Genomic DNA, 22,294 nt, shown 5'->3' on the forward strand with positions numbered 1-22,294 from the left:
ATTGGCTGATTGCGATCGCAAACATGTGGAATCGTGCCGAAATAAAACGTCATCAGCATGCAAAACTTTCCTGAGAGTGAATGAAATTGCACTTGCCATGTACAAAGACCAGTCTTTGTTCAGGTGTAAAACTCCACCTATAGTAGAGAACGTAGAGCTTCACATGTTAAATGAATATATCTCAGGGTGTTTTACAATTTGGGACCCTGCAGAGAATAATTATTCCATCCATTTGCCTGCGCCCTGCGATCAGAACAAATTCTGTCCCAAAGAACTTCAGAACAATATTTACCCTGTACCCACGACGGAACCCCATGATCCTAATACATTCTACCCCACAGAACGCCAGAACAATACCTACCTTGTACCAGTAACAGAAACATCAAAGCATCAGGAAACGGCATCGCCTCAAAATGTTGGTATTTTATCAGCCTGGGTGGTGGCTGTATCTGTAGTTGGAGTAGTTGTTGTCCTGTGCGGTATTATGCTAGCCGTGTATTGCACAATGATTATTAAACAGTCTGGCAATACTGGTCAAGTAAACAACACAGCTGATGCTCAAGTTGTAAGCGACGTTTTTCATCAAGATACCGTCAGCCAGAACACTAATTATGATGGTCATGATGGCTGTGGCAATGGTCAGGCGCCCAAGTCAGATACGAAATGCTGCAACGAAGAGGTTAAACCTAACACGATTGAACCGTATGCAAGATCACCCTATGTTTTTGATGTCCCACAGTACCACATTGGCGAGGTAGAGACGATTGACAAAACCAGTCGCCAGAATAAAGAAGACATCAGTAACCTGGCTGAGCCTGATACACTAGGTCGTAGCCACACCTACACACACGATGACGACATAGTTGATGAGCAATCGAAAAGGTCAGATAGTGATCAGTCCTGTATGCACGAGGCTACGCCCAGTCCAATTGAACCTTATGCAAAATCACGGCATGTTTTTCAGGTTTATCAGCCTGAACCTGTAGTCCACAGTATACAAGGTTCTCAAACGTATAGGGTAGATGGCATGAAGCAATATGCAAATTCAATTGTCTATTCTGCAGAAAAGATAAAACAAAACGCTTCGACTCCATATTCTCAAAACTCTAAATAACGGGAGGAAGCTAACACGAATGGAAACTCATGGAATGAAGCGTACACAATGCTACCGAAATTCCTAGTACTCAGACTGATACAGAAACACATGCCAGTAGCCCCACCTACACGCACAGTGTAGAATCTTCCGATGACGTAAAAGTAAATGATCAGTCGCAAAAGTCAGATAGTGATCAGAACTGTATGCATGATACTACGCCCAATACAATTGAACCTTATGCAAAATCACGGCATGTTTTCGATGTTTATCAGGATGAACCTGTAGTCCACAGTAGAGAAGGTTCACAAACGTATGGGGTAGATGGCATGAAGTAACATGCAAATTCAATTGTCTATTCTGCAGAAAAGATAAAACAAAACGCTTCGACTCCATATTCTCAAAGCTCTAAATAAAGGGACGAAGCTATCACGAATAGAAACTCATAGAATGAAGCGACACAATGCTACCGAAATTCTCATTGATACATTGTTATTTTCTGTGGGATGTCACACTACAGCCAACGCGAACGATTGTAAATTAGTTTATGTAATGTTGTAATGGTATCTTAGATGGTATATGCCATGTTCTAAGCACGAGGCAGTTCTAATTTGATTTTTTATTATTATTTGGGGTTTGTTAACAAAAAGTGTAGTTTTGTTCTCTTCAGTACTGGTTGACGTATGCGAATAATACAGATGGTGTGTTTATAGTGAAGAGCTTTGGAATGTTATCAAAATGTAAGCGTTGTCTGGTTCGTAAAGTAGAGTCTAACCCTAATACCCCCTTTCCACTAGGACGGCGCTCTCGCCGCGCTCTCTCTGCGACCTAAGATTTGACATATAGCTCAACGAATTGTATCGACAAGAAACGAATCTTGTTACACTTTGTGCGTTTTGTTGTCTTCTCAATCACACTTTTACGTTTTGTATGATATACCCAGTGTGAAAGTGAAAGTTACACATATCATATGTAGGTCGCAGTGAGAGCGCAGCGCGATCGCCGTCCTAGTGGAAAGGGGGCCTAACGAAGCCAGATACACCGGGTTGTCACCCCACCTACACACTCGGTGTAGATTGTTCCAATGACGACAGAGTTGATGATCAGCCGCAAAAGTCAGATAGTGATCAGACCTGTATGCATGATACTACGCCCAATCCAATTGAACCTTATGCAAAATCACGGCATGTTTTCCAGGTTTACCAGCATGAACCTGTAGTCCACAGTAGAGACGGTTCTCAAACGTATAGGGTAGATGGCATGAAGCAATATGCAAATTCAATTGTCTATTCTGCAAAAAAGATAAAACAAAACGTTTCGACTTCATATTCTCAAAGCTCTAAATAAAGGGATGAAGGTATCACGAATGAAAACTCATGGAAAGAAGCGTACACAATGCTACCAAAATTCCTAGTACTCAGACTGATACAGAAACACATGCCAGTAGCCCCACCTATACGCACAGTGTGGAATTTTTCTATGACGACAAAGTTGATGATCAGTCGCAAAAGTCAGATAGTATTCAGTCCTGAACGTATGATACTACGCCCAATTCAATGGAACCCTGATGCAAAATTACGGCATGTTTTCGAGGTTTATCAGCCTGAACCTGTTGTCCACAGTAGAAAAGGTTCTCAAACGTATGGGGTAGATGGCATGAATCTGAAGGCTAATTCAACAGGACAGGGAAATTAAAACCCTCCGAATTCATATTCTCAAAACTCAAAATAAAAAGACTAAAGCATTATGAATGGAAACTCGTAGAACTAAGCGAAAAGAATGCTATCTAAATTCCCATTAACAAATAGTTCTTAAACTTTATAGATTTAAAATGTGAACAAGTGAACATTACGTTGATGTTATATTGTGGTAGAATCATCACCATCATAACGATTTCAGGATGCGTGATGTTCTAGTTTACATGTTTTAGTATTTGGGGTATTGACATTGATGATGGTGGTGGTTTGGGATATGTAAACTATATTGTATATCGTTCTCTTCAGTAGTGTTGACATATACCAATTTATACAGATTATGTGTTTATGATGAAGAGCTTTGTAATGTTATTAATATCTAAGCGTCGTGTGCTTCGTAAAGTACTACTTAAGTAGCCATATTCCATATCGGGGCTTATCTGTTATCTATGTTTTGTTTATCCCATACTGAAATTTTGTTTACTACAACATGTATTCATGGAGTCGACTAGTCAAAACATGGCAAACGCCAGCATTTATGTCATTAAGCCATGTTGTAATGCTATCAAATACTTTGGCTAGCAAACCTAATGTTATCTCATGCAATACACATAACATAAGCTTAACACATATAATACAGAATACGTAGACTTGGTGTGACCTTTTTTCAGTGTTGAACTTAGTTTGGGAGTTACATGGCTGTACTGTTTTCAACAAGTGAATAAACATTTGTGCACATCTAAATTGGTCTACTGTTATCACTTGCTCTAAAAACAGACAGGATCAGTAAGATGAATTTTCATACAATCTCCCCGTGAACAGAAGTCATCAAGCCTATACTTTAGTTGACGCAGACATATGGATTAGGTTGACTTTGACGACTAAACGCACAGCTCAAATTAAAAGTATTTTATAGTATTTGAGTTTTACTTATGTTATCAAAATTGCGCGAAGCTATATTATTTAATTGTAAAATATGTTAAGTATGGCACATTTTAAATGGGAAATAACAAAAGAATGGTTTCTGATGTTCTAGGTCCCCCACCTCTTTGCGAGAAAACTGACCCTAGCCCTTATTTTGTAGGCCGCAGGCAAGGTCTCATTAAATTTTAAAGTTGACATTTGCTTATGATTATTGAAAATGAAAACAAACAACATGGATTTTAAACGGCTAACACAAAATGGCATTTGAACCGTTATTGAATTTTAGTTATTGATAAAGACGTGTAGTTGACATTGTGTTTATTTGTTAATTGTAACAATAAAACTAATTTGTCTTTATTATGTTGAAAATGCCACCGTCTGATACATTTCAGCTTCACATGATTTGCTAAGATGTAATTTTAGAACAACTTCGATGGAAATCCAAAAATTAGGAAACGAACAACACAAGATGACGCTTCCTGACGACTATATCATTTTAGGGCCATAAACACAGTATTTGTTTCAGTGAGCCTAGGTGACATGATATTTTTTAGGCAAATAAAATTTAAAAAAAGATTGCTGTATTGTTGATCGGTTAGCCTCTAGAAAAGGAAAAAAACCTGTCATGTAGATTTCACAAAATTCAAAACTTCCAAACTTTCATACTAAACGCATTTTAAAGCCACGGTTGATGTAAGAATGTTTAGTATATATTGTATTTCTTTAGTTTATTGCTATATTTGCGTGAATATCTATTCGATTAACATATGATGAAAATGCATGTGACCTTATGAATTTCAGTTTTACATTCATTTATTAAGTTGTATTTGCTTGATTACTAATTTGACCGAGATTCAAAACAATAAAGAGAATCATCCCTCCCTACCGATCCAAATTTTGTCATTCAGCACCGTAAAAGGAAACAACATTTTTTTCTTAGGCCGAAGCAACCAATTGCAACATACATACGAAATACTTTCAATTCGTTGTCTTGTATGTAAATAATTTGTAGGGATTTTGTGATTTACATAATAAAATAACACCATAATTACGACAACTTTGATTAAATACATAGTGATAAAGTCACAATTAACTAAGATAGGTCATTTCAGAGGACAACCTACTTACATTGCAAACGGGTATCTCTAGTTGTGACCTCTGGTAAATCAATCAACACGCAGCAAGAAGATGGAAAAAATCATAAGCAATCAATTTACGTACTCAATCATGCATGTTAAATATGGGCGTGGTTCAGTTTGCAATCAACCGGTCACTGGCCGCAAATCACATGATTAATATAACATTGCTATTGTCACAAGGCTGATTTGCAGTTCATTCATCCGGAGGAATGGCGACTGTTGAAGACTCTTTAGAAATCGGTGTCGACTTTCTGCAGTGTACGATCTGCTACGACACTTTTAAGGAGCCGAAGATTCTTGTTCCCTGTCTGCATACCTTCTGCAAGACATGTTTGAAGGAATGTGTTAGAAAACAAGCGAACAGTTGCCTTTCCTGCCCCATCTGTCGCCAGGAGGTGCCGTGTTCGGAAGATGGAGTTGAGGGGCTTAGGGATAACTCCTTCACGGCTAGCCTTGTTGCTGCTGTTCAGGATCAAGTTAAGATACTTGAAAACCCCAACAATATCCTCTGCTCCAAGTGTGACGTCGTGGCGACCTGGAGGTGTGTGGAGTGTGCCGAGTTCTTATGCCAGAGTTGCGAATCCGCTCACCGTCGCCTGAAGTCCACAAACGGTCACACACGACTGACAATCACCGAGCTACAAACGGGGGAACACGACGACAAACTCCGCTCAAAAACGACTCCAAAATGCGAAGCTCATCCTAGTAAAACGCTGCGACTATTCTGCACTACGTGCAACGTTCCCATCTGTAGAGAATGTGCAAGCACCAACCACCAAGAGCCAGAACACCATCACGAAGAGCTGAACCAGGCAGCAACGGTGAGAAAGACGATACTGAAAGATCTCCTCACACGATGCCAATTGCAGGTGCAAAATCTACACAAGCACGAAAGGATACTCACAAAGATGTTACCATACCTCGAAGAGAACGAAGAGAAAGCAAAGACGGAAGTCACAACGAATGTGAAGCGACTCATCGCCATTATACAACAAGAAGAAGCTGCTATGCTAGACACCATCAGCCTGGCTGCTGAGAAGAAAAGGAAGAAATTACAAGACCAGTTGGACGAGAAGCAAACCTCTATTGCAAGTGTGAAGGGAACTTGCGACTTCGCAACGGCACTAGCAAGGGAAGGGGACATGTTTGAACTGTTGACCTTCAGCAAGGAAATAGAGCAACGCCTCCGGACCATCGTAGCCCAGTCTAGCAACACAGGCCCCGATGTGGAGCTGACAAAAGTCACGGTGCGGTACGACGGTCTCAAGCAAAAGCTGAAAACGGAATTTCCAAAGAATGCCAAGTACTGCATATCTAACAAAGAAATGAATGAGATATTAGGACCTTCAGATAAATCAAGAACAACCGTGAGGTTATCGGCACCCGCACGGCAACGGTGAGTACATACGTTTTCCTAGATTTGCGCTCGTCCTAGTACCTTTTAAAGCAACCGTTACAATTGGGCGGGTGCCAGTCGGAGCTGTAGGGTATTCTATTTTCATGCTGATGGATTACAGCATCAATAGATAAGTATGCTTTTGTTGACAATGAATCTCCTTGTTTTCGTCATAAACATGTACATGTACATGTAGCTTTTTGCAGAATAACGTCTCCAAATAGCAGCACACTTTATGCACGTTATGTAGACACCTTGTCATTTCATTTCTTCAATAATATTTTTTTTGTTGCCAACTATAGCTCACAAAGTTGGAGCCCGCCTGTCCGACCACTAGAAGACAAACCCCTTCAGCACGGTCAGAGTATGGCTGACATTGTGTGGCACCTAATGGGAAGGTAACATGTTGCAAGTAGTACGTATCTCACTGGGCCACAAAAGACATTTGCTAGTAGATGTCAACAACGCGTTGCCAATTTGTCAACAAAAGGCGTCAATTGGTTGCCTAGAAAGTGTAGTTTTGGAAAAAAGATTTTAAAAATCACGAATGGCAAAATATCGCAAGTGGGCGTAAAATAGACGAGAACTTGTTGCAAACAGGCGTGACCTTTCCAAATTCCTTTCTCATGGAACATTAGTTTTTAATTGAGTGCAACACAATGATTTAAAAAAGAGTTATCTTGTATCTAGTAATTAAGGTAGCAGCGTAAGGGGCGTCACATGTTTTAACCGTGTGTCCCAAGTCAGTAGCATAACCGAAATAAAAAGATGGCAAAAAAAAACTTGCAAATCTAATTTGATGCAACTAATTTGTCGCCAACAAGCTTGGCCAAGTGAACTACCCGGCAAGTACTCTGTACTGATATGACATATATGACGAAAGAAATGTTGTAATGCATGACAAAAAAATGTTGTCAAGGCTCTCATACTCGCTCATTTGAGTGCTCCAGTGCACTAAATAGAATGGCACCAAGGCTAGGTTTCTCTGAAGTTCTAAAAAAATTGTCCAGAAAAAGTACGTGCCACTGTAACAACGAGTATGACACACTCTGTAATTATAACAAGTGACTTATGAATTTTTTGTGATAATTGATATTATGTAAATGTTTCCCATAGCAAGGCAATGACATCTGCATATTGGTGATATTGGGAGAGCCAGAATAATCAATCAACTTCTATGACATTGCATATGTCAGTTATGTAAGAGAATAATCACTCGTAGAGGGCACGGTATAGCAAAGGGTAAGTCATAACAGGCATACTGAAGGACACTGTTGATATTTTCCACTGGAATTAATTAAAATAATATAACTTTTTATTTACATGTTTAATTGTAATGAACAACATATCAAATACTATGATTAATACATCTTGAGGCTTATGCAATTCATTTTAAGCCATTTCCTGGCTTGGTGGATATCAATATTATTGTGAATTTATGAAACTAGGTAAGGTGTATCTATGGAATTAATGTTAAAAACAACATAGCATAATGTGGCTTGAATTTCGAACTACGTACGCGTATTTAGTCTGTCAAAATTCTGTTGTAAAAAATCAAATAGTGTGAATAATCTGTATCATTGCTGTCGTTATTTTTGCCATGCGTCTATTTTTGCCATGTGTCACCTTGATAAAATATTTCTAATATATGCAAATTAGATTTTTGCACAATCTTTCGTTCAGCAAATTTTGGAACAAATTGCAGTGAACAATCCTTTCTTGTTTCACCAGAAGACGAAAAAACTGTAAAGTGTTTAGTCGTATATGTGGCTAATGTAAACTTTGCGACCGTTGCATCCGTTTTGGTATAACGTTTGTGTTTTATCTTATGTTCAGTTACAGTTTGCTTACTTTTCTATTTATCTATCTTATCCGGAAATACATACTGTCTAAATCTTGCTCAATGCGTAAAGACCGGAAGATCCCAAACATAGATTAGACAATATCAGCAATAAAAGAAGAAAAAGTAGAGAGGAATTATTTGTGTGGTTTTCCTACCATATTATTGTCTCATTTAGTTTTTTTCAACCGGTGCACCATTTGCTGGTTTGATGAGCCATACAAAGTTACACGCGAACGTGGATCCGCTTTTTCCATTTGTTCAACCTGTAGAAATAATCGTTCGGACAATTGTTTGTCTGTATATACTTCACATTTGAAACGTATCATTGTGTAAAAATGATTAAAGACTATGAAGCGTAGTATAAGAATCATTATTATTAATAGATGGATTTGGGAGCTACTGACAATTACTGATTTGGTCGATAGATTGATTGAACGATTGTTTGATTGATTGATTGATTGATGCGCGAGGTCATTCCGTACGATGTCCTCTTACACTACCGCACAGATTTAGTCTTCTTCTACATGGCAAAAGAGATGTATAATTTTCATTCTTTTGAGCAAATTTGTCTGAACTTTCAGTTTTAGTCTATACAGGGGAATCATGTTATAGCAAGGAATTAGACAATTTGTAACATAGAAAATGTGTGCTTATGTAACTAAAATGTCTGCAATGTTGTCGTTGATTAAGTCCATAACAGAAGATAGTTATTTTCTTTGAAGGATGGCCAAAAGGAAAGCTCTAAAGACACGTCCTGTATCCCGATAACTGGAATTGAAATCTACTTGGTCTTCAGAAGCCCTCTCGGCCATGATCCATCAGGGTTTTGCTCCTCAATCTCGATGGTCTGTTGAAAAAATGATAAAGGAGTATTTTTGACTTTGCGCAGAAAACAGAGTTCGAGTATGTATTGTATTTTAGCACTCGTTCATATACTTCATAGTAGAACTTTAAATAATTATTCCACCTATCATGCAATAAGTTAAACTTTGGTTAAACTTTGTCTCAATTTTGTTTAAAGTGCTGAACTATGAACTAGAACATAAATATTTATCAAACATTTTTATAGGTAACTTCAACATTGACACAAAAAAATGAAAATATTTAGCTGGTCCCTCTCCATTTGAATAACCGTTTGTAGACTAACTGCAATATATTCTAATAAATCTCTTGACAGTCTTAAAGTATACAACTGGAACCTTAGATACAACAAAGTATTAATTTAGTCATATGCTTGTAGGTTAATGTCCAGTTCATATCCACCTGTTGGTTTGTATGTATATCTGTAGAATACCTTATAGCTTATGAAAGTCTATATACGCGTTTAAATCGTAGCTTACCTGGCCTTGATAGAGTCCTGCCTCCTGAACAGTCATTTCGGGTTTGTTTAGAAGTTCGTATTTATTGGACAGGTACTTGCTCCACAGACGCACACACCGATCTTTGGGAATGTTGAAAAGAATCCTCATGTCTTCTTCGATTTGGCCTAGGTTTGAGAAGAACGTACATCTAGGATGAAAAAGTTATCATTAGTGTTACTGACATTATGGTATTGGCATCCTACTTGTTCTGGAAATATTACAAAATATCCAAAATTATGGCTATATTTACCCAACATGTATCATGTGATCAGTGTTTGTCAGAACAAAGTTTTAACTGAAACCACCTTATCATATGGAAGGAAAAAGAAGAAAAAGGAGAAAAAAAATAATGAAGGAAAAAAAATGAAAAAATGAAGGAGAAACAAAGGAACATAGAGAAGAAAGGAACCAAAAGAAGATAAAAGACAGACAGAAAGACAAAAAAGAAAGAAAGAAAGACAAAAGATAGACAAAAGAAAGACGAAAGAAAGAAAGAAAGAAAGAAAGAAAGAAAGAAAGAAAGAAAGAAAAAGAAACCTTAGAAAGAATAGAAAGCCATATGCTTTTCTATATTAACATTTGGTTTTACCTATTGTGTCGTGTTTGCTGAACTGTTGAGTGACCCCGTCATCCATGTTGGGATGTCTGTACAGCTTCAGCTCCATCAGGTAAACTTCTACTTTGCAGTGTTTTACAAACATGCCAAACTCAACCACCTGTATTAAAGGGGCAAGTGAAAAGTGAAGGTAAAAGTGTTGGTAAGTTGTTACCAAAAAATTATGTTATTGACAACAGCAATATTACTCTATTAAAGTAAACTCCCGCTATGTGCTGGGTACATGTTATTGGCTTGCCCCGTGGATATTATGCAAATAACACACACGCAGGTGCACACACACACACACACACTACACATACGCACGCATATGGACACACACATGCCCACACACAAACACACACACACACACCAACTTGTACCCTCATATATTTCAAAGTCTTACCTCACGGGGAATTACATGACAGTCTTTGATTCCATACCAGGAGACAAGTGTAGGGGATACCTCCACAGGAAGAAGCCAATAATCCAACTGGTCGATCAGATGCTCTTTCAAGAAACAAGCATCCGGATGCCCTGGGTCTTGAGAAAAAAAAATGCCATTTATCCCGCGGCCCGCTGGACATATAAACAATTCCTCGCTTACCATCTTTTAAGCAAATGTCTATATCGTTTAAATCTGCGCTTAGCCAACGCCACCTCATGTCACGTTACTACCAAGCCCATCTCGGGTAATATCGATCGAAATCATTGATCTAGAAGCACTCAAGGCCCACAGAAAGATCAAGGAGGTCACCCACATCCAGCTGGAGGGAGCGAAGCTGAACCTCAATGAGGGTTGGGAGCTGCCCAAGTCCTACGTACCTATCCTTTCTCCGCAAGGAGGCGGGGGGAGATTATCTACGCTGATCTACGCAAGCCTGACCTAGTCTCGTGCTTCATCTCGAGATCGAGACTAGGTCACTCTCCGTGAGCAAGATGGACTGTCAGCCGTCGAACATTTGTAGGTATGTACCTTACCTTTAAAAACAGTCATTGATAGAAGAAAATTTGGAGTAACTGTATTCATACGTGACTGATGAACCTCCTCAACGAGATTTCTATTATGTTCAATGCAGAGAGACTACAAGCAAACGAAACCACTTTTACTACAGGTACTAGGTAAGAAATATGAACGTTACCTTTGAACAGTGCAGAGTTGTCAATCGGCCCTGGATGATATGCTGGATTACCGATTCCCTCCATATCCCTGGAGTCGTATCCCACATACTTCTTCCACTGTTTCCACCACTTCATAGCGACAAGGAACCTGTGGCGATATATTAACGAAAGCAATGAGGCATAAGGTGCTGATTGATGTAATTACAATTTTCTTACGTACAAATCCACTTGTTATAGACAGATAAAAATTAATGCTCTGCTTGCATGTGTATAGTAAACGATAACCATTGTTTGTAGATGTAACTTTTGAAATTTTCAGCAGTGTCAGCCTTGTTGAGGTTGAAGCTAAGGAACAAATGAATAGGGTCTTTACCAAATGTCTCCCTTCTTAAGTTCTTTCTTCATTCCTGCGGAGATTGTGGATTTCTGCACCTCCACAGCTGGTGGCTCTTTGTGTGAAATACCTTGTATGCGTAGGGACCAACCTTCAGGGATAATCAAAGAATCAAGAATAAGCTTGACATTAGCTAAAATCTTTAAGACTTCAATGCCCTTGTTGCGATGTTTTATTCTAGCATCAGACAAATACCGAAAGCATGCTTAAGGTCCGAGAAAACACTTGCTGAGGACTTTTGGGGTCTTCAAAAAGTACATGTTGCAGTTAAGTATGGACTATAAGTTTTTGTCATAAAGTGTCTTATGGTTCCGGGTCGGAGTTCAAATCTGACCGGAGTTGGCGGAACTAGTGTAAAGGGCCGGAAGTGCGCTATTGTCTCCCTAACTTTTGCTCCCTATTGCTTGGTAATCGTTACAGCTGAGCATAGATTTGTCGTATTTCCTGAAAAGCCCGTGGGTTGTATTATTTTTGTGCGAGGAGTAGTTGGTCGGCCAGCGAAATCATTTTTGTATTAGTCCGCTGCAACGGTGATGCGGTTTTTTCGCCTGATGACCCAAATAGCGGCGTTTTTCATGCGATTTCGAAGAAATGACGTCATCGGAGATTGCAAAAAAGTTATCACATGGAATTTTTTTATTTTCATTTTACACAAACATGAAGAATTTAGCTTCTCTACCACGTAGACCGTTATCCTGGGAAAATTCGTTTTTTTCTAAGCAGCTTCGATCAAAATAAGTGTTGAAAAATGAAAAGTTTTCGGGACCAAAATTAAAATTTTACTACATATTCTACCCAAAATAAGGAGGCAACAGACGATAACAATAGGTTTGTCGGAAAGAGGCAGTAATGGGCTTTCCACCATATCGATTAATTTTCGCGTCCTACGTTTACTAGCGGAACTGTAGCCCTTCGGCCTGAGGCTGTCCGCCAACCTCCGAAATCGTAAAAGAAACTCCGGCCCGATACCTTATTGCAAGCTGGTAATTTTTGCAGATTTTTATGACGTCATGATGACGTCATCAATTATTATGGGGGCCACGCCCATTTTCAGAAAAAATGAACCCACAGGCTGGGGATTGGAAAAAAGTCAATGGAATCTATGGTATAATGTCCATAATAGTGATGGCAAGCCATAAAAATTCGTTTTTTATCATATTTACAAGTACTGATTTTTAACGAATGTTTTTGTATGAATCTTTATTGCCCCCGATGCCCCCAGCCCTGGGGGACTCAAATAGCACCGTTTCGTTTCGGCAGAATTTGAAGCTTTAGTTTAGTGGGTTATCTCTACAAAAATGACCGTTTTCCCCATATTCCATGAGTAGTTTTACCATGGGTTCACTTTAAAAATCATATATCTTTTCTAATTGTAACGTATTTGCCCTTCAGGGGCCGTAAAAGAGCCGAAATCGCCGGGTTTTGGCCTGCATTCCATAGGCCCCGCTCACTTCCGGTAAAATGCGGGGTCATCGACCTTTCAACACGCAGTATTCAACAGAAATGGCGCGATTTGCAAATCCAAGCCGGGCGTGAGTCCGCAAAACCTGCCAGCCCGAAATAAACAACAACACGCGATGACGTCACAGCCACGCCGGCCCAGCCAAGATGGCGGACTCGGTGACGGGCGAAACGCGCCGTGCGCTTCATGGCGAATTTTGGGCCGGAAAACGGCCGTATACAGGGATATATCCTAATAAGTATTGTAGGAGAAGCCTTTAGGATTATTCTGATGCCTTTCTGGAGACCCTCTACCCGCTTTTTCTGGAGTTACGGACTTGTTTCTGATGCCGGACCCTTGTGTCCATATGCTCTGCCATGCCGTGGCATGATCCGAGAAAATATGCACATCTGCGCTCACGATAATTCCACCGTTCTCGGTACGAAAACAGCTTCTACACGGCTTGACGATGAGATTGAAAAGTGTTCGGGATAGATAGCCCCGAGAAAGGAAATGGCCGAATGTGGTATGGAAATAACATTGTGATAATTTAGCAAATTCATTGAGTAATTTTTTCGCCCGTAGTGAAAGATCGGAGACTTAGTTTCTTGTATATGTTTGCCCAGACTGACAGTTACATATTTCACGTTTGAAGTTCTACATTGTATGTACAAAATATCGACAACCTGCATGTTGTAATGTTTGTCGAAGTTATTCTTCAACTACTCATTATGTAAATGTGTCAAGATATTTGCCATGTATACAGTCGGTCCGAAAATTATGTTCTTCATGTCCAACTGCCGAGGACTCTGCTATTACGTTACTCTGAGATGGACATCCAAGAAAGAAAACCGTTACACTCCAGTTAAGATTGGAGTTTGAAAACATTGAATTTTTCAAAATAAAAATGAACGCTTATGTCACAGTTCTTTTGTCATACTTGTTCACTAATATCACTTATCAGTGCAGTCAGGTTGTTTACGTTGTTATCCAAGAAAGAAAGCCGTTGAAGTTGACGCTAGATTGGAGTTTGCAGGCACTGAATTAATTTTAGTTAAAATTGAAATAAATGTTACTGAATAAAACTTTTCATCACAGCAAAATAGTGTTTTATTGTATATACAAATAAACAGGGAAATCCTCTTAGTCTTCATTCTTGGTACAGCTGGGAGGGTCCTCCGTATGTAGGATTGTCGTCAACCACATAGCGCAGCCTGATTGGTCCAACCGCCTCTTGTTTTCCCGCCATGGTACCAGCTGTGCACTCCCCAAGGGGCGGAGCCGGCTGTTCTCCATAAAGCCCCATTTTCCAGGGGGGTGAAAAACAATAATTTCCCCTTCAATTTAGGGGTCAAATTGTGTCATTTGGGTGAAAAAACACCACTTCTGATGGAATGGAATTATTTTCAAGACATGCCTCAGCATTGGTTTACTCAGACCTTAAAAAAGAACAGTTTGAATGATAAAAAAAGGACAGGTGACTGGTGTCCAAAAATAAAGACATAAGCAATAAACTAGAGTTTACTGTAAATGCATTTAAGTTCGTGGGGATTTAATTTCGCGGTTGCGGGAAAAGGAACTTTTCGCGGTGGTTTTAATTTCGCGGTAACACGTTAGACTGCAGTCTAATACCATAATAGAAAAATGTTCGCGGTGGATTTAAGTTTGCGGTGAAGTGGTCACCGCGAAAACCGCGAACATTAATCCACCGCGAACTTTTCTGCATTTACAGTAATTAATCATGCAAATTAGGTTTTTATTTTGCACGATATATACCTACCAATATTCTTCTCTTCTCAGTTACAAATGCCACATGTTGCAATGTTCCTATAATGGCACAGAGCGTGGCAGACGATTTCCTTATTGCTTATACAAATTAGATTCAAATTTCATAAATAATACATAATTATATAAAGCATCCCTCAAGCTATCTACACACCAAAAATCACGACAATCCGTCAACCCGTCTTGAGTTATTCCCTTTTAAAGTCTGACACTAAACCTGCCATTAAGTTAAAAACAAGCCGCTAGGGGACCCAAACCTATACCATTTACTCTCTTCATCGGCAACAAATCATAGCCGCAGCATGTCCAGAACTCGAGATATCAAACCTGGACGTTCTGCTGCAGTGCCATAACAGGCCGCTAGGGAGCCCAGAATCTAATCGTTCCCAGGTCTCATCAAGACGTACCCACATACCGAATATCAATACTATCCATTCAGGCGATCTCGAGTTATGCTGGTCTTCTATAAACACACAAATATACTCACAAACGCTACCCTAAATTTTCCATTTTGGCGAAGGTAAATATATACACATGTACATGTAAGCGAACACAAAAACACACACATCACACACAAACACACGAACACGTGCACACACATGCAAACATACTTAATGTAGAAATTTATCGTCCATGACAACGCCAGTACTTACATTCAACAAGTTCTTTCAAACGACCTGGCTGAATACACGGCACCTTCTGGTTCACACTACTAGAAACACCACTCTCTCTTCCTCTCCGCAGATTCTGCTGGCGCCGATTCGAGCCACTACCACCTGCCATTCCCTTCTCATGATCACCAATGCTGGCTTTCTGACTCCCTCCCACCTGACGTTTTTCGTTCTTGTTATTTGTTATCTTGCTGGCTTTCCTTTTCCTTGTGGAATCCATCTCTGACACACTTTCCAGCATGGAACTCAGTTCTTTTGCAGTTGATTTGGGCAAACAATGTTTAGAATCCGGTGGTCCGTATGACGACAATTTCTGCCTCATGACCGAGTAGTCCACGGTAATGTTTGCCAGTTCAAAGTCCACTGTGTTCGCAGGTGGTTTAGTCAACTCGTTCAGTCTTGTTGTCATATCTTGTGAGAAAGACACAACTTCGTAGTCTCCTCCCTCCCGAGCTAGAGTCTCGGCAAACTCACATGTGCTCTTGGCGCTCGCCAGACTGATCTGTGCTCCCTCTATCTCTGCATCGATCTGTTTCTTCCTGGATGTTTCCTCTGTATCAATACAAGTCAGAAGTCGTTCGCTTTCTTCCTTTACCATCGCAATCAATGTCTGTGCTGTTTTATTGATATTCTGACGAGCCCCCTCTGCGTTCAGTTGAAGCTGCTCTTTCAGGCGTTTCTGTACTTCTTCCGTCTGACGAAAGAACTGCATTCGGGCTTGGCACTGTGGAGTAAGATCTAAGATTGTCTCCCTCTTCTCGGTAGCTACCTCTTGTATGCGCTTGAGGTCGTGCTGTGAGTCCCTGTGTTCAAACAAGACACATTCGTTGCATATTGGGGTCTCGCAAGTCCTGCAATAGAGCTTCAGGATTTCTTCTGGATGTTTGGAGCACGGTGGAGCTTTCCTGGTCCTGAAAACGTTGTCGTATTTTCCTGTTTTAAGTTCCTCAAACGTGAAGAGCGTATGGCCCCTGGTGACTCTCAGAAGACGATGTGCTGACTCACAACTCTCACACAGAAACTCAGCACACTCCGAACACCTGGACGTGGCTGGCTTCCCTTCCTCACAACTGGTACAGAGCAGTTCATCTTTGCCCTGGCGAACCTTGTTATGCTCCGTCACGGCTTTTACCAGGCTAACGATAAAGAAGTTGTCCTTTAGACCCTCGACGCCATTTTGGGGCAAGGGAACAGGCTGACGACAAATAGGACACGGAAAGGTGTCGCCATCGTTCTTCTGGACCCATTCCCGCAGACAGTGTTCACAAAAGGTGTGCAAGCAGGGAAGAACCTTCGGGTTCTTAAAGGTGTAGAAACAGATCGTACACTTGGTGAAGTCGTCGCTGACTTTCTCTGGGAGAGCGGCAGTCGCCATATTGCTATTGAGATCTCACTTCCTGATATGACATCATCACACCTGTGGCGTACCGAAAGTTCAAAGGGCAATGTCCGTTGGTGACACCGCGCCCATATCATTGGCGCTGTTAGAATTCGGTTAATGACGTAACGTTAACTTTAAACTAGTGGGAAGCTTTTCGTGGGTGTCGGTAATATGTATACAAAGCATCAATAAAAGTACAGTTGTCTCGAAGGTTAAACAGTCAGTTAAGGTTGACATGCGCAAGTTAACTTAACCCTATTCAGACCGGGCTTTTTTGGTCATCCCTGGACCGGGGGGGGGGGCTTTTGATGCCCTCCATTTCTAAGTCCTATAACTCTAAAACGACGTGCCGTAGGGCCACCAAATTTTTAGGACATAATATCGACATAATATCTAACAAGTATGTGACGTTTGACGTTACGTTGACGTAAGATGACGTAATTATGACGTCATCAATTTGATTATATCGGCCGGACCCATGAAAAAAGGGTTTTTCTCAGAAAACTTCAAGTTATGCTAAAAAAATGTAACAACAAGTGCAGATAACAGAATAATAATGTTTATTACGACTTGTGTTGCCAATAGCAACATCGATAACGTCAAAATGACGTCACAAAATGACGTCATGCACATCCAAGATACGAGTTGGGTTCCGCCATATTATATCCACCACCTTGAATTTTTAAAAATCCTTTTTTTGCAACAAATGATCACAAAGGGCAATGGAAATAGACTAATTTCATTCATTTAGATGGTTTTTGATGAAAAAATACCAGGTAGTTACAAATTCTGAGGGATAATTAGCTTGTTATTCTTGATCTTGCCATACGGTCCGCCATCTTGGATTTTGGGCTGATGACGTCATCAAATTAGCATAATTTATGCATATATAATTATGAAAGATATGCTAAATAATATAAGATTTTATTTATGTTACAAAATAGCAGTAATATAACAAATAAATATGAAAAATACATTGTTAGAACCAAAAATAGTGATTTTTGGCAAAACAGCCTGTCAACAAACGGTTGCCATGGCAACACGAAAAAATGGAAAATTTTTCAAACTTCGTAATTTTTTTTGCCAACAATATTTTAGGAAAACTCACCAAATTTGGTGGCTCTAGCGTAAGCCGTTCTGGCGTTATAGGACATCGAAGTTGCCGCGGGCCTCAAAAGCCCCCCCCGGTCTGAATAGGGTTAAAATGTTTACAAGTTTGCCGTGTTTAATAAAGCTGATGAAGTTATAACGTTACCCTTATTGCAAAATTAATTTTGTTGGTGACGCCCTAGGGGTGGAGGTGGCTTTACAATATTATTGCCATTGATTTGATTTGATTTGATTTATTTATACATTCAACAAATTAAAAACTAATAATAATCACAGAATGAAAATAAAACATGCAGGGTTTTATTCGGTGCTTTATTAACCATGGTATGATACAGCTATATCAAGATCTGTCACTCGTCACATGGAAAATATGGACACGAAGAACGGAACTGGCCTCTTCTCCCATTGTGACATAATCATTTGTATGATTCGTTTATGAACGTTAGGCATCCAGGTAAACAATATTTAGGGACAATTCAATATCTAAAACTTGATTTTTGAAAAAAAAATAAAATAAAAAAGTGATTGACTTTTTGATTTTATTCAGCAGAGATTGAATTGGCTCTAAACATTGCGTCACTTCGGCCACATCAATCTGATTTGTTAGTTCTCGGTCTAAAAACGAATGAATTGAATATTGTAATTTGGCCTTTGCCACAAGGAGGCTGGTACCGCTTGCAGTTCCTTATCTTCTCCGCTAGGCTGCGCTAAACTGACGTAGTCCAGGCATTAGCGCCTCCTGGCGGAGAAAATACCTTCATCAGCGCAATCGCCAAGCCTTTGTTTTCATTTTGTTTTCTTGATGAATAAAACAAACTTTACAGTATCAAAGATAAAAGGTAATAACATGTATTCGACTATTTACACTTATTAAGTAAAGTGACCAAATTCTTATATAGTATTGCAAAATATTGATATTGTCTCCAATCGTATTAAACAACCATGACTTTATTTCCCCTCTTAGAGCAAATTTTTTTCCATGACTTTGTTTCATGTCATATCACAAAACACCACTTTGTCTCCTTTCATATTACAAAACCATGCCTTTGTCTCCTCTCAGTTCATAAAACCATGACTTTGTCTCATTTCATATTACAAAACCATACCTTTGTCTCCTCTCATTTCATACAGACCATGAATTTTTCTCATTTTATATTACAAAACCATAACTTTGTCTCATATCATATTACAAAATCACGACTACATAAAGACAAACATTACAGTGTCGAATGAAAAAAAACCCTTGGTGCTGACTATATTCACTTATCAACTGAAAATAAATGACCAAACTCTCATATCACAAAAACAAGACTTTGTCATTATATCACATTACAATCAAAATGACTTTGTCTCATATTACATTACGAAACCATTAATCTGTCAAGTACTATTTATTAAAACGATGACTCTACCATATAAGTATTAGTCAATGAATAAATTAGTTAGTTTTAACAGGCTCATTTCTGTCAAATGAGTTGAAATTTGGCGCAAAGGCTAATAAAGCCATAAAGCTTTTTAAGGCTAAAATACAACAATTTATTTATAGTAATTGTTTAAAGCTTTTCATGCGACTGTGATGATTTCAAAATGACCACACCCTTGCAAGTCCGTTGTGATCTGACCCACTTACACAATATTGGAAGCTGAACCGGCACCTTTATAACGTTACATGTCTGCAAAAGTTACATGGCAATTGTTATTTCTGAGATACTGTAAATGCAGAAAAGTTCGCGGTGGATTAATGTTCGCGGTTTTCGCGGTGACCACTTCACCGCAAACTTAAATCCACCGCGAACATTTTTCTATTATGGTATTAGACTGCAGTCTAACGTGTTACCGCGAAATTAAAACCACCGCGAAAAGTTCCTTTTCCCGCAACCGCGAAATTAAATCCCCACGAACTTAAATGCATTTACAGTAACAATGGTTCCTCTTGTACACCTGCTAGGATGGAATAAGATGTGATAGTAGAGAGAGTTGGATTCATTGCCGAATACGTGATGCGTTGATTTAAGGGTGTTTATTGATTGATTAATCGTGCATTGCACTGAGCATCGTTTCGCAGAAATGCACATTTGAAATAAGCGTTGCAGTTTCCATTTAACTTCCCTTGTACTGCTCTTTGCCTCTTCTCAATCCCCTGCAATAGCCAAACTTATGTCAGATATATTTCCAACTATATGTTCATTCAAGTTGATCGTTCCTTCTGACGTAATTCCAAGGGTAGGTTCATCTTGAAATCAACTCAATCGCTCATTTACAGTAGGAAATTTTAAATGAGTTAACAAAAAAGATATCTCAACCCCCCGACGAATATGCCTTTAACGTTGTGCCAACACATTTGAAGGAAAAATAACTCTACTTATTGGCTTATATAACATTACAATTTTTTTTGGTTACTTTGGCTATCGTAAATATACACATCAACCTTCTTTGATATGTTTTACAAAAATTCTTAACATTACTTCAAGTAATGTGATGCACCATGACTGCCTAGTTTCATTCCAAACTGCGTTGTTTTTACAATACTGGTACCAAAAAGCTACTCTTCCCTACAGGTCAAAATTTGAACGAATATGGATAATAGATAGATAATACATAAAGATTATAACATGGATATGTATAGATAGATTAATAGCGAAAGAATAATTATTTTATTTGTTTGTTGGTTATTGGGTGGGCCAACTACTCACTCTTTGCAGCCAGGGGCTGAATTGCGAGGAGCTTACAATGGGCGGGGCTAAATCGCAATGGTCTGGAGCGAGCTGCCATTCGGCGCCACTCAGGTGACCTCAATACGACAGTAATTGCCCCAGGTGCGGCCAAGGTACTGTAGGCTTTGGACCACTTACACCGCACCATCGCACGTGTGGCGGGTTTTTTAACGTGTCTGGGGTATGGGTCTCCCCAGACACGGGTCCTCCATTTAACGTCCTATCCGAGGGACGGCCCTAGCCGAAGCCTAAGCTAGGTACTCATTTTCACCTGAGTAAAGTGAGGAAAGTCGTGTAATTACTATAAAGTGCCTTTCCCAAGGACACAAGATCGGTGACACGCAGCTGGATTCGGAACCCGCAACCTCTCGGTCATGGGCCGAACATATATTGCACATGTATTGTAGATAAGTCAGTTTCCCCTGAACAGGAAGAATTGACTAAAATGACAACATCAATTTGATAATCCCAGCTTGGTAGGAAAACAATGACTGTTATCTTTGGAGTTGGTAGGTCATCTTCATTAAGATTAACTTCTATTATTTTGATTCCTACTTGTAGAAGTGACACTAGCATGGCAGTCATGACTGTAGTTGTAGTAAAACTAGTTGGGCGGTTCTAATGGTTGCACTACAGGAACTAATGGTTATGATATAATCTTTTATCGCTTCACTTCTTGTCACGACGTGTATGGTATCTATTTTCAAAATTAAGCCATCTTGTTTTGCGCATCTTGTTTTTTGCACCCAATTTCATCAAATTTGCGGTCTGTAGAGATTGCCATCTATACGATTTATCTTTGTGGCCTAATCGTTCTTGTTCTATCTTGATTATCTTATATTTATTTGTCATTTCTTAGCCGTCCATATGATACATAGGACTTACATTTCCGTTGCTGTACCTTAATTAATGAAGTGGCTACTTCGAGATCCTTGGTGTACGTTTTCGTTTATATGAAACCATTTTTTTAATCTTCTGTTTGTGTAATTGAAAATGCAATGAAACAGTTTAAAAACAATGGATGGTTGCTGGCGGTTTTCTTTTCTTTCTGGTCACAACACGTCCTTCCTCCGGAGTCAGAACCTCCAGATCTTCCTTTGTGCAAGGTTCAGGCAGTAGAAGGCAGACAAAACTGTGTGACAGGGTCTGTAAGCACACAGTCACCGTCGCATGCATTTTTTTTCCACCCACCCAACCTGGCTTTACCCTGAAAGTCTTGCATCTGTTGGATATGCTATTCTGTATCCTTTTTTTTCCACTTCAGAGGCAGTTAAGATAAAGTTGGCCTGGTCTGGATGCCAGACTAGTTGAAGGGCCTATACAGCCCTACTCCTCGGATCTACAGCACGGGTCTCACTAAATACCGAAAACAACCGAAAACAACCGAAAACAACCGAAAACAACTTTCACTAAATACCGAAAACAACCGAAAACAACTTTCACTAAATACCGAAAACAACCGAAAACAACTTTCACTAATTACCGAAAACAACCGAAAACAACTTTCACTAAATACCGAAAACAACTCGACACAACCATAAACAACAGACAATAATTTCAGTGGGCTATTATTTAATAATTTTGACTTTATTTTGGACAGGAGTTAGGCTACGATGGATTTATTTGTTTGA

General features: G+C 39.5%; 4 protein-coding genes across 4 annotated transcripts in view; 2 read left to right on the forward strand and 2 right to left on the reverse strand.

Annotated features, from left to right (window-relative positions):
- LOC118420185 (protein mono-ADP-ribosyltransferase PARP14-like) overlaps positions 1 to 986 on the forward strand; it is an 11,880-nt gene extending 10,894 nt beyond the window's left edge. The window contains exons 5-6 of the mRNA XM_035826900.1: positions 740 to 882; positions 965 to 986. Coding sequence (XP_035682793.1) covers positions 740 to 882; positions 965 to 986 — 165 coding nt within the window. The remainder of the gene's footprint in view (positions 1 to 739; positions 883 to 964) is intronic.
- A 4,073-nt stretch (positions 987 to 5,059) lies between these two features.
- On the forward strand, positions 5,060 to 6,250 carry LOC118420186 (E3 ubiquitin-protein ligase TRIM56-like). Its single transcript, XM_035826901.1, has one exon. It carries the CDS (start codon positions 5,060 to 5,062, stop codon positions 6,248 to 6,250), a length of 1,191 nt encoding a protein of 396 aa, XP_035682794.1.
- Positions 6,251 to 8,870: 2,620 nt separating this feature from the next.
- Positions 8,871 to 11,651, reverse strand: LOC118420187 (ubiquitin carboxyl-terminal hydrolase 15-like). The gene is made up of 6 exons (XM_035826902.1): positions 11,541 to 11,651; positions 11,188 to 11,315; positions 10,452 to 10,588; positions 10,040 to 10,229; positions 9,430 to 9,575; positions 8,871 to 8,936 (listed from the first exon to the last, which is right to left on the reverse strand). Exons 1-6 carry the CDS (start codon positions 11,570 to 11,572, stop codon positions 8,871 to 8,873), a joined length of 699 nt encoding a protein of 232 aa, XP_035682795.1. The 5' UTR covers positions 11,573 to 11,651.
- Positions 11,652 to 15,411: 3,760 nt separating this feature from the next.
- Positions 15,412 to 16,846, reverse strand: LOC118420188 (E3 ubiquitin-protein ligase TRIM56-like). The gene has a single exon (XM_035826903.1). It carries the CDS (start codon positions 16,831 to 16,833, stop codon positions 15,412 to 15,414), a length of 1,422 nt encoding a protein of 473 aa, XP_035682796.1. The 5' UTR covers positions 16,834 to 16,846.
- Positions 16,847 to 22,294: the final 5,448 nt, after the last annotated feature.

The sequence above is a fragment of the Branchiostoma floridae genome, chromosome 7 (assembly GCF_000003815.2).
Source record: "Branchiostoma floridae strain S238N-H82 chromosome 7, Bfl_VNyyK, whole genome shotgun sequence".
NCBI lineage: Eukaryota > Metazoa > Chordata > Leptocardii > Amphioxiformes > Branchiostomatidae > Branchiostoma > Branchiostoma floridae.

Coding starts and splice junctions, on each gene's coding strand:
- LOC118420186 (XM_035826901.1), top strand. CDS start 5,060: ATGGCGACTGTTGAAGACTCTTTAGAAATCGGTGTCGACTTTCTGCAG.
- LOC118420187 (XM_035826902.1), bottom strand. CDS start 11,572: ATGAAGAAAGAACTTAAGAAGGGAGACATTTG. Junction 11,316..11,540: donor CTTAAGAAGGGAGACATTTG/GTAAAGACCCTA, acceptor ATATCGCCACAG/GTTCCTTGTCGCTATGAAGT. Junction 10,230..10,451: donor GTCATGTAATTCCCCGTGAG/GTAAGACTTTGA, acceptor TGTCAATAACAT/AATTTTTTGGTAACAACTTA.
- LOC118420188 (XM_035826903.1), bottom strand. CDS start 16,833: ATGGCGACTGCCGCTCTCCCAGAGAAAGTCAGCGACGACTTCACCAAG.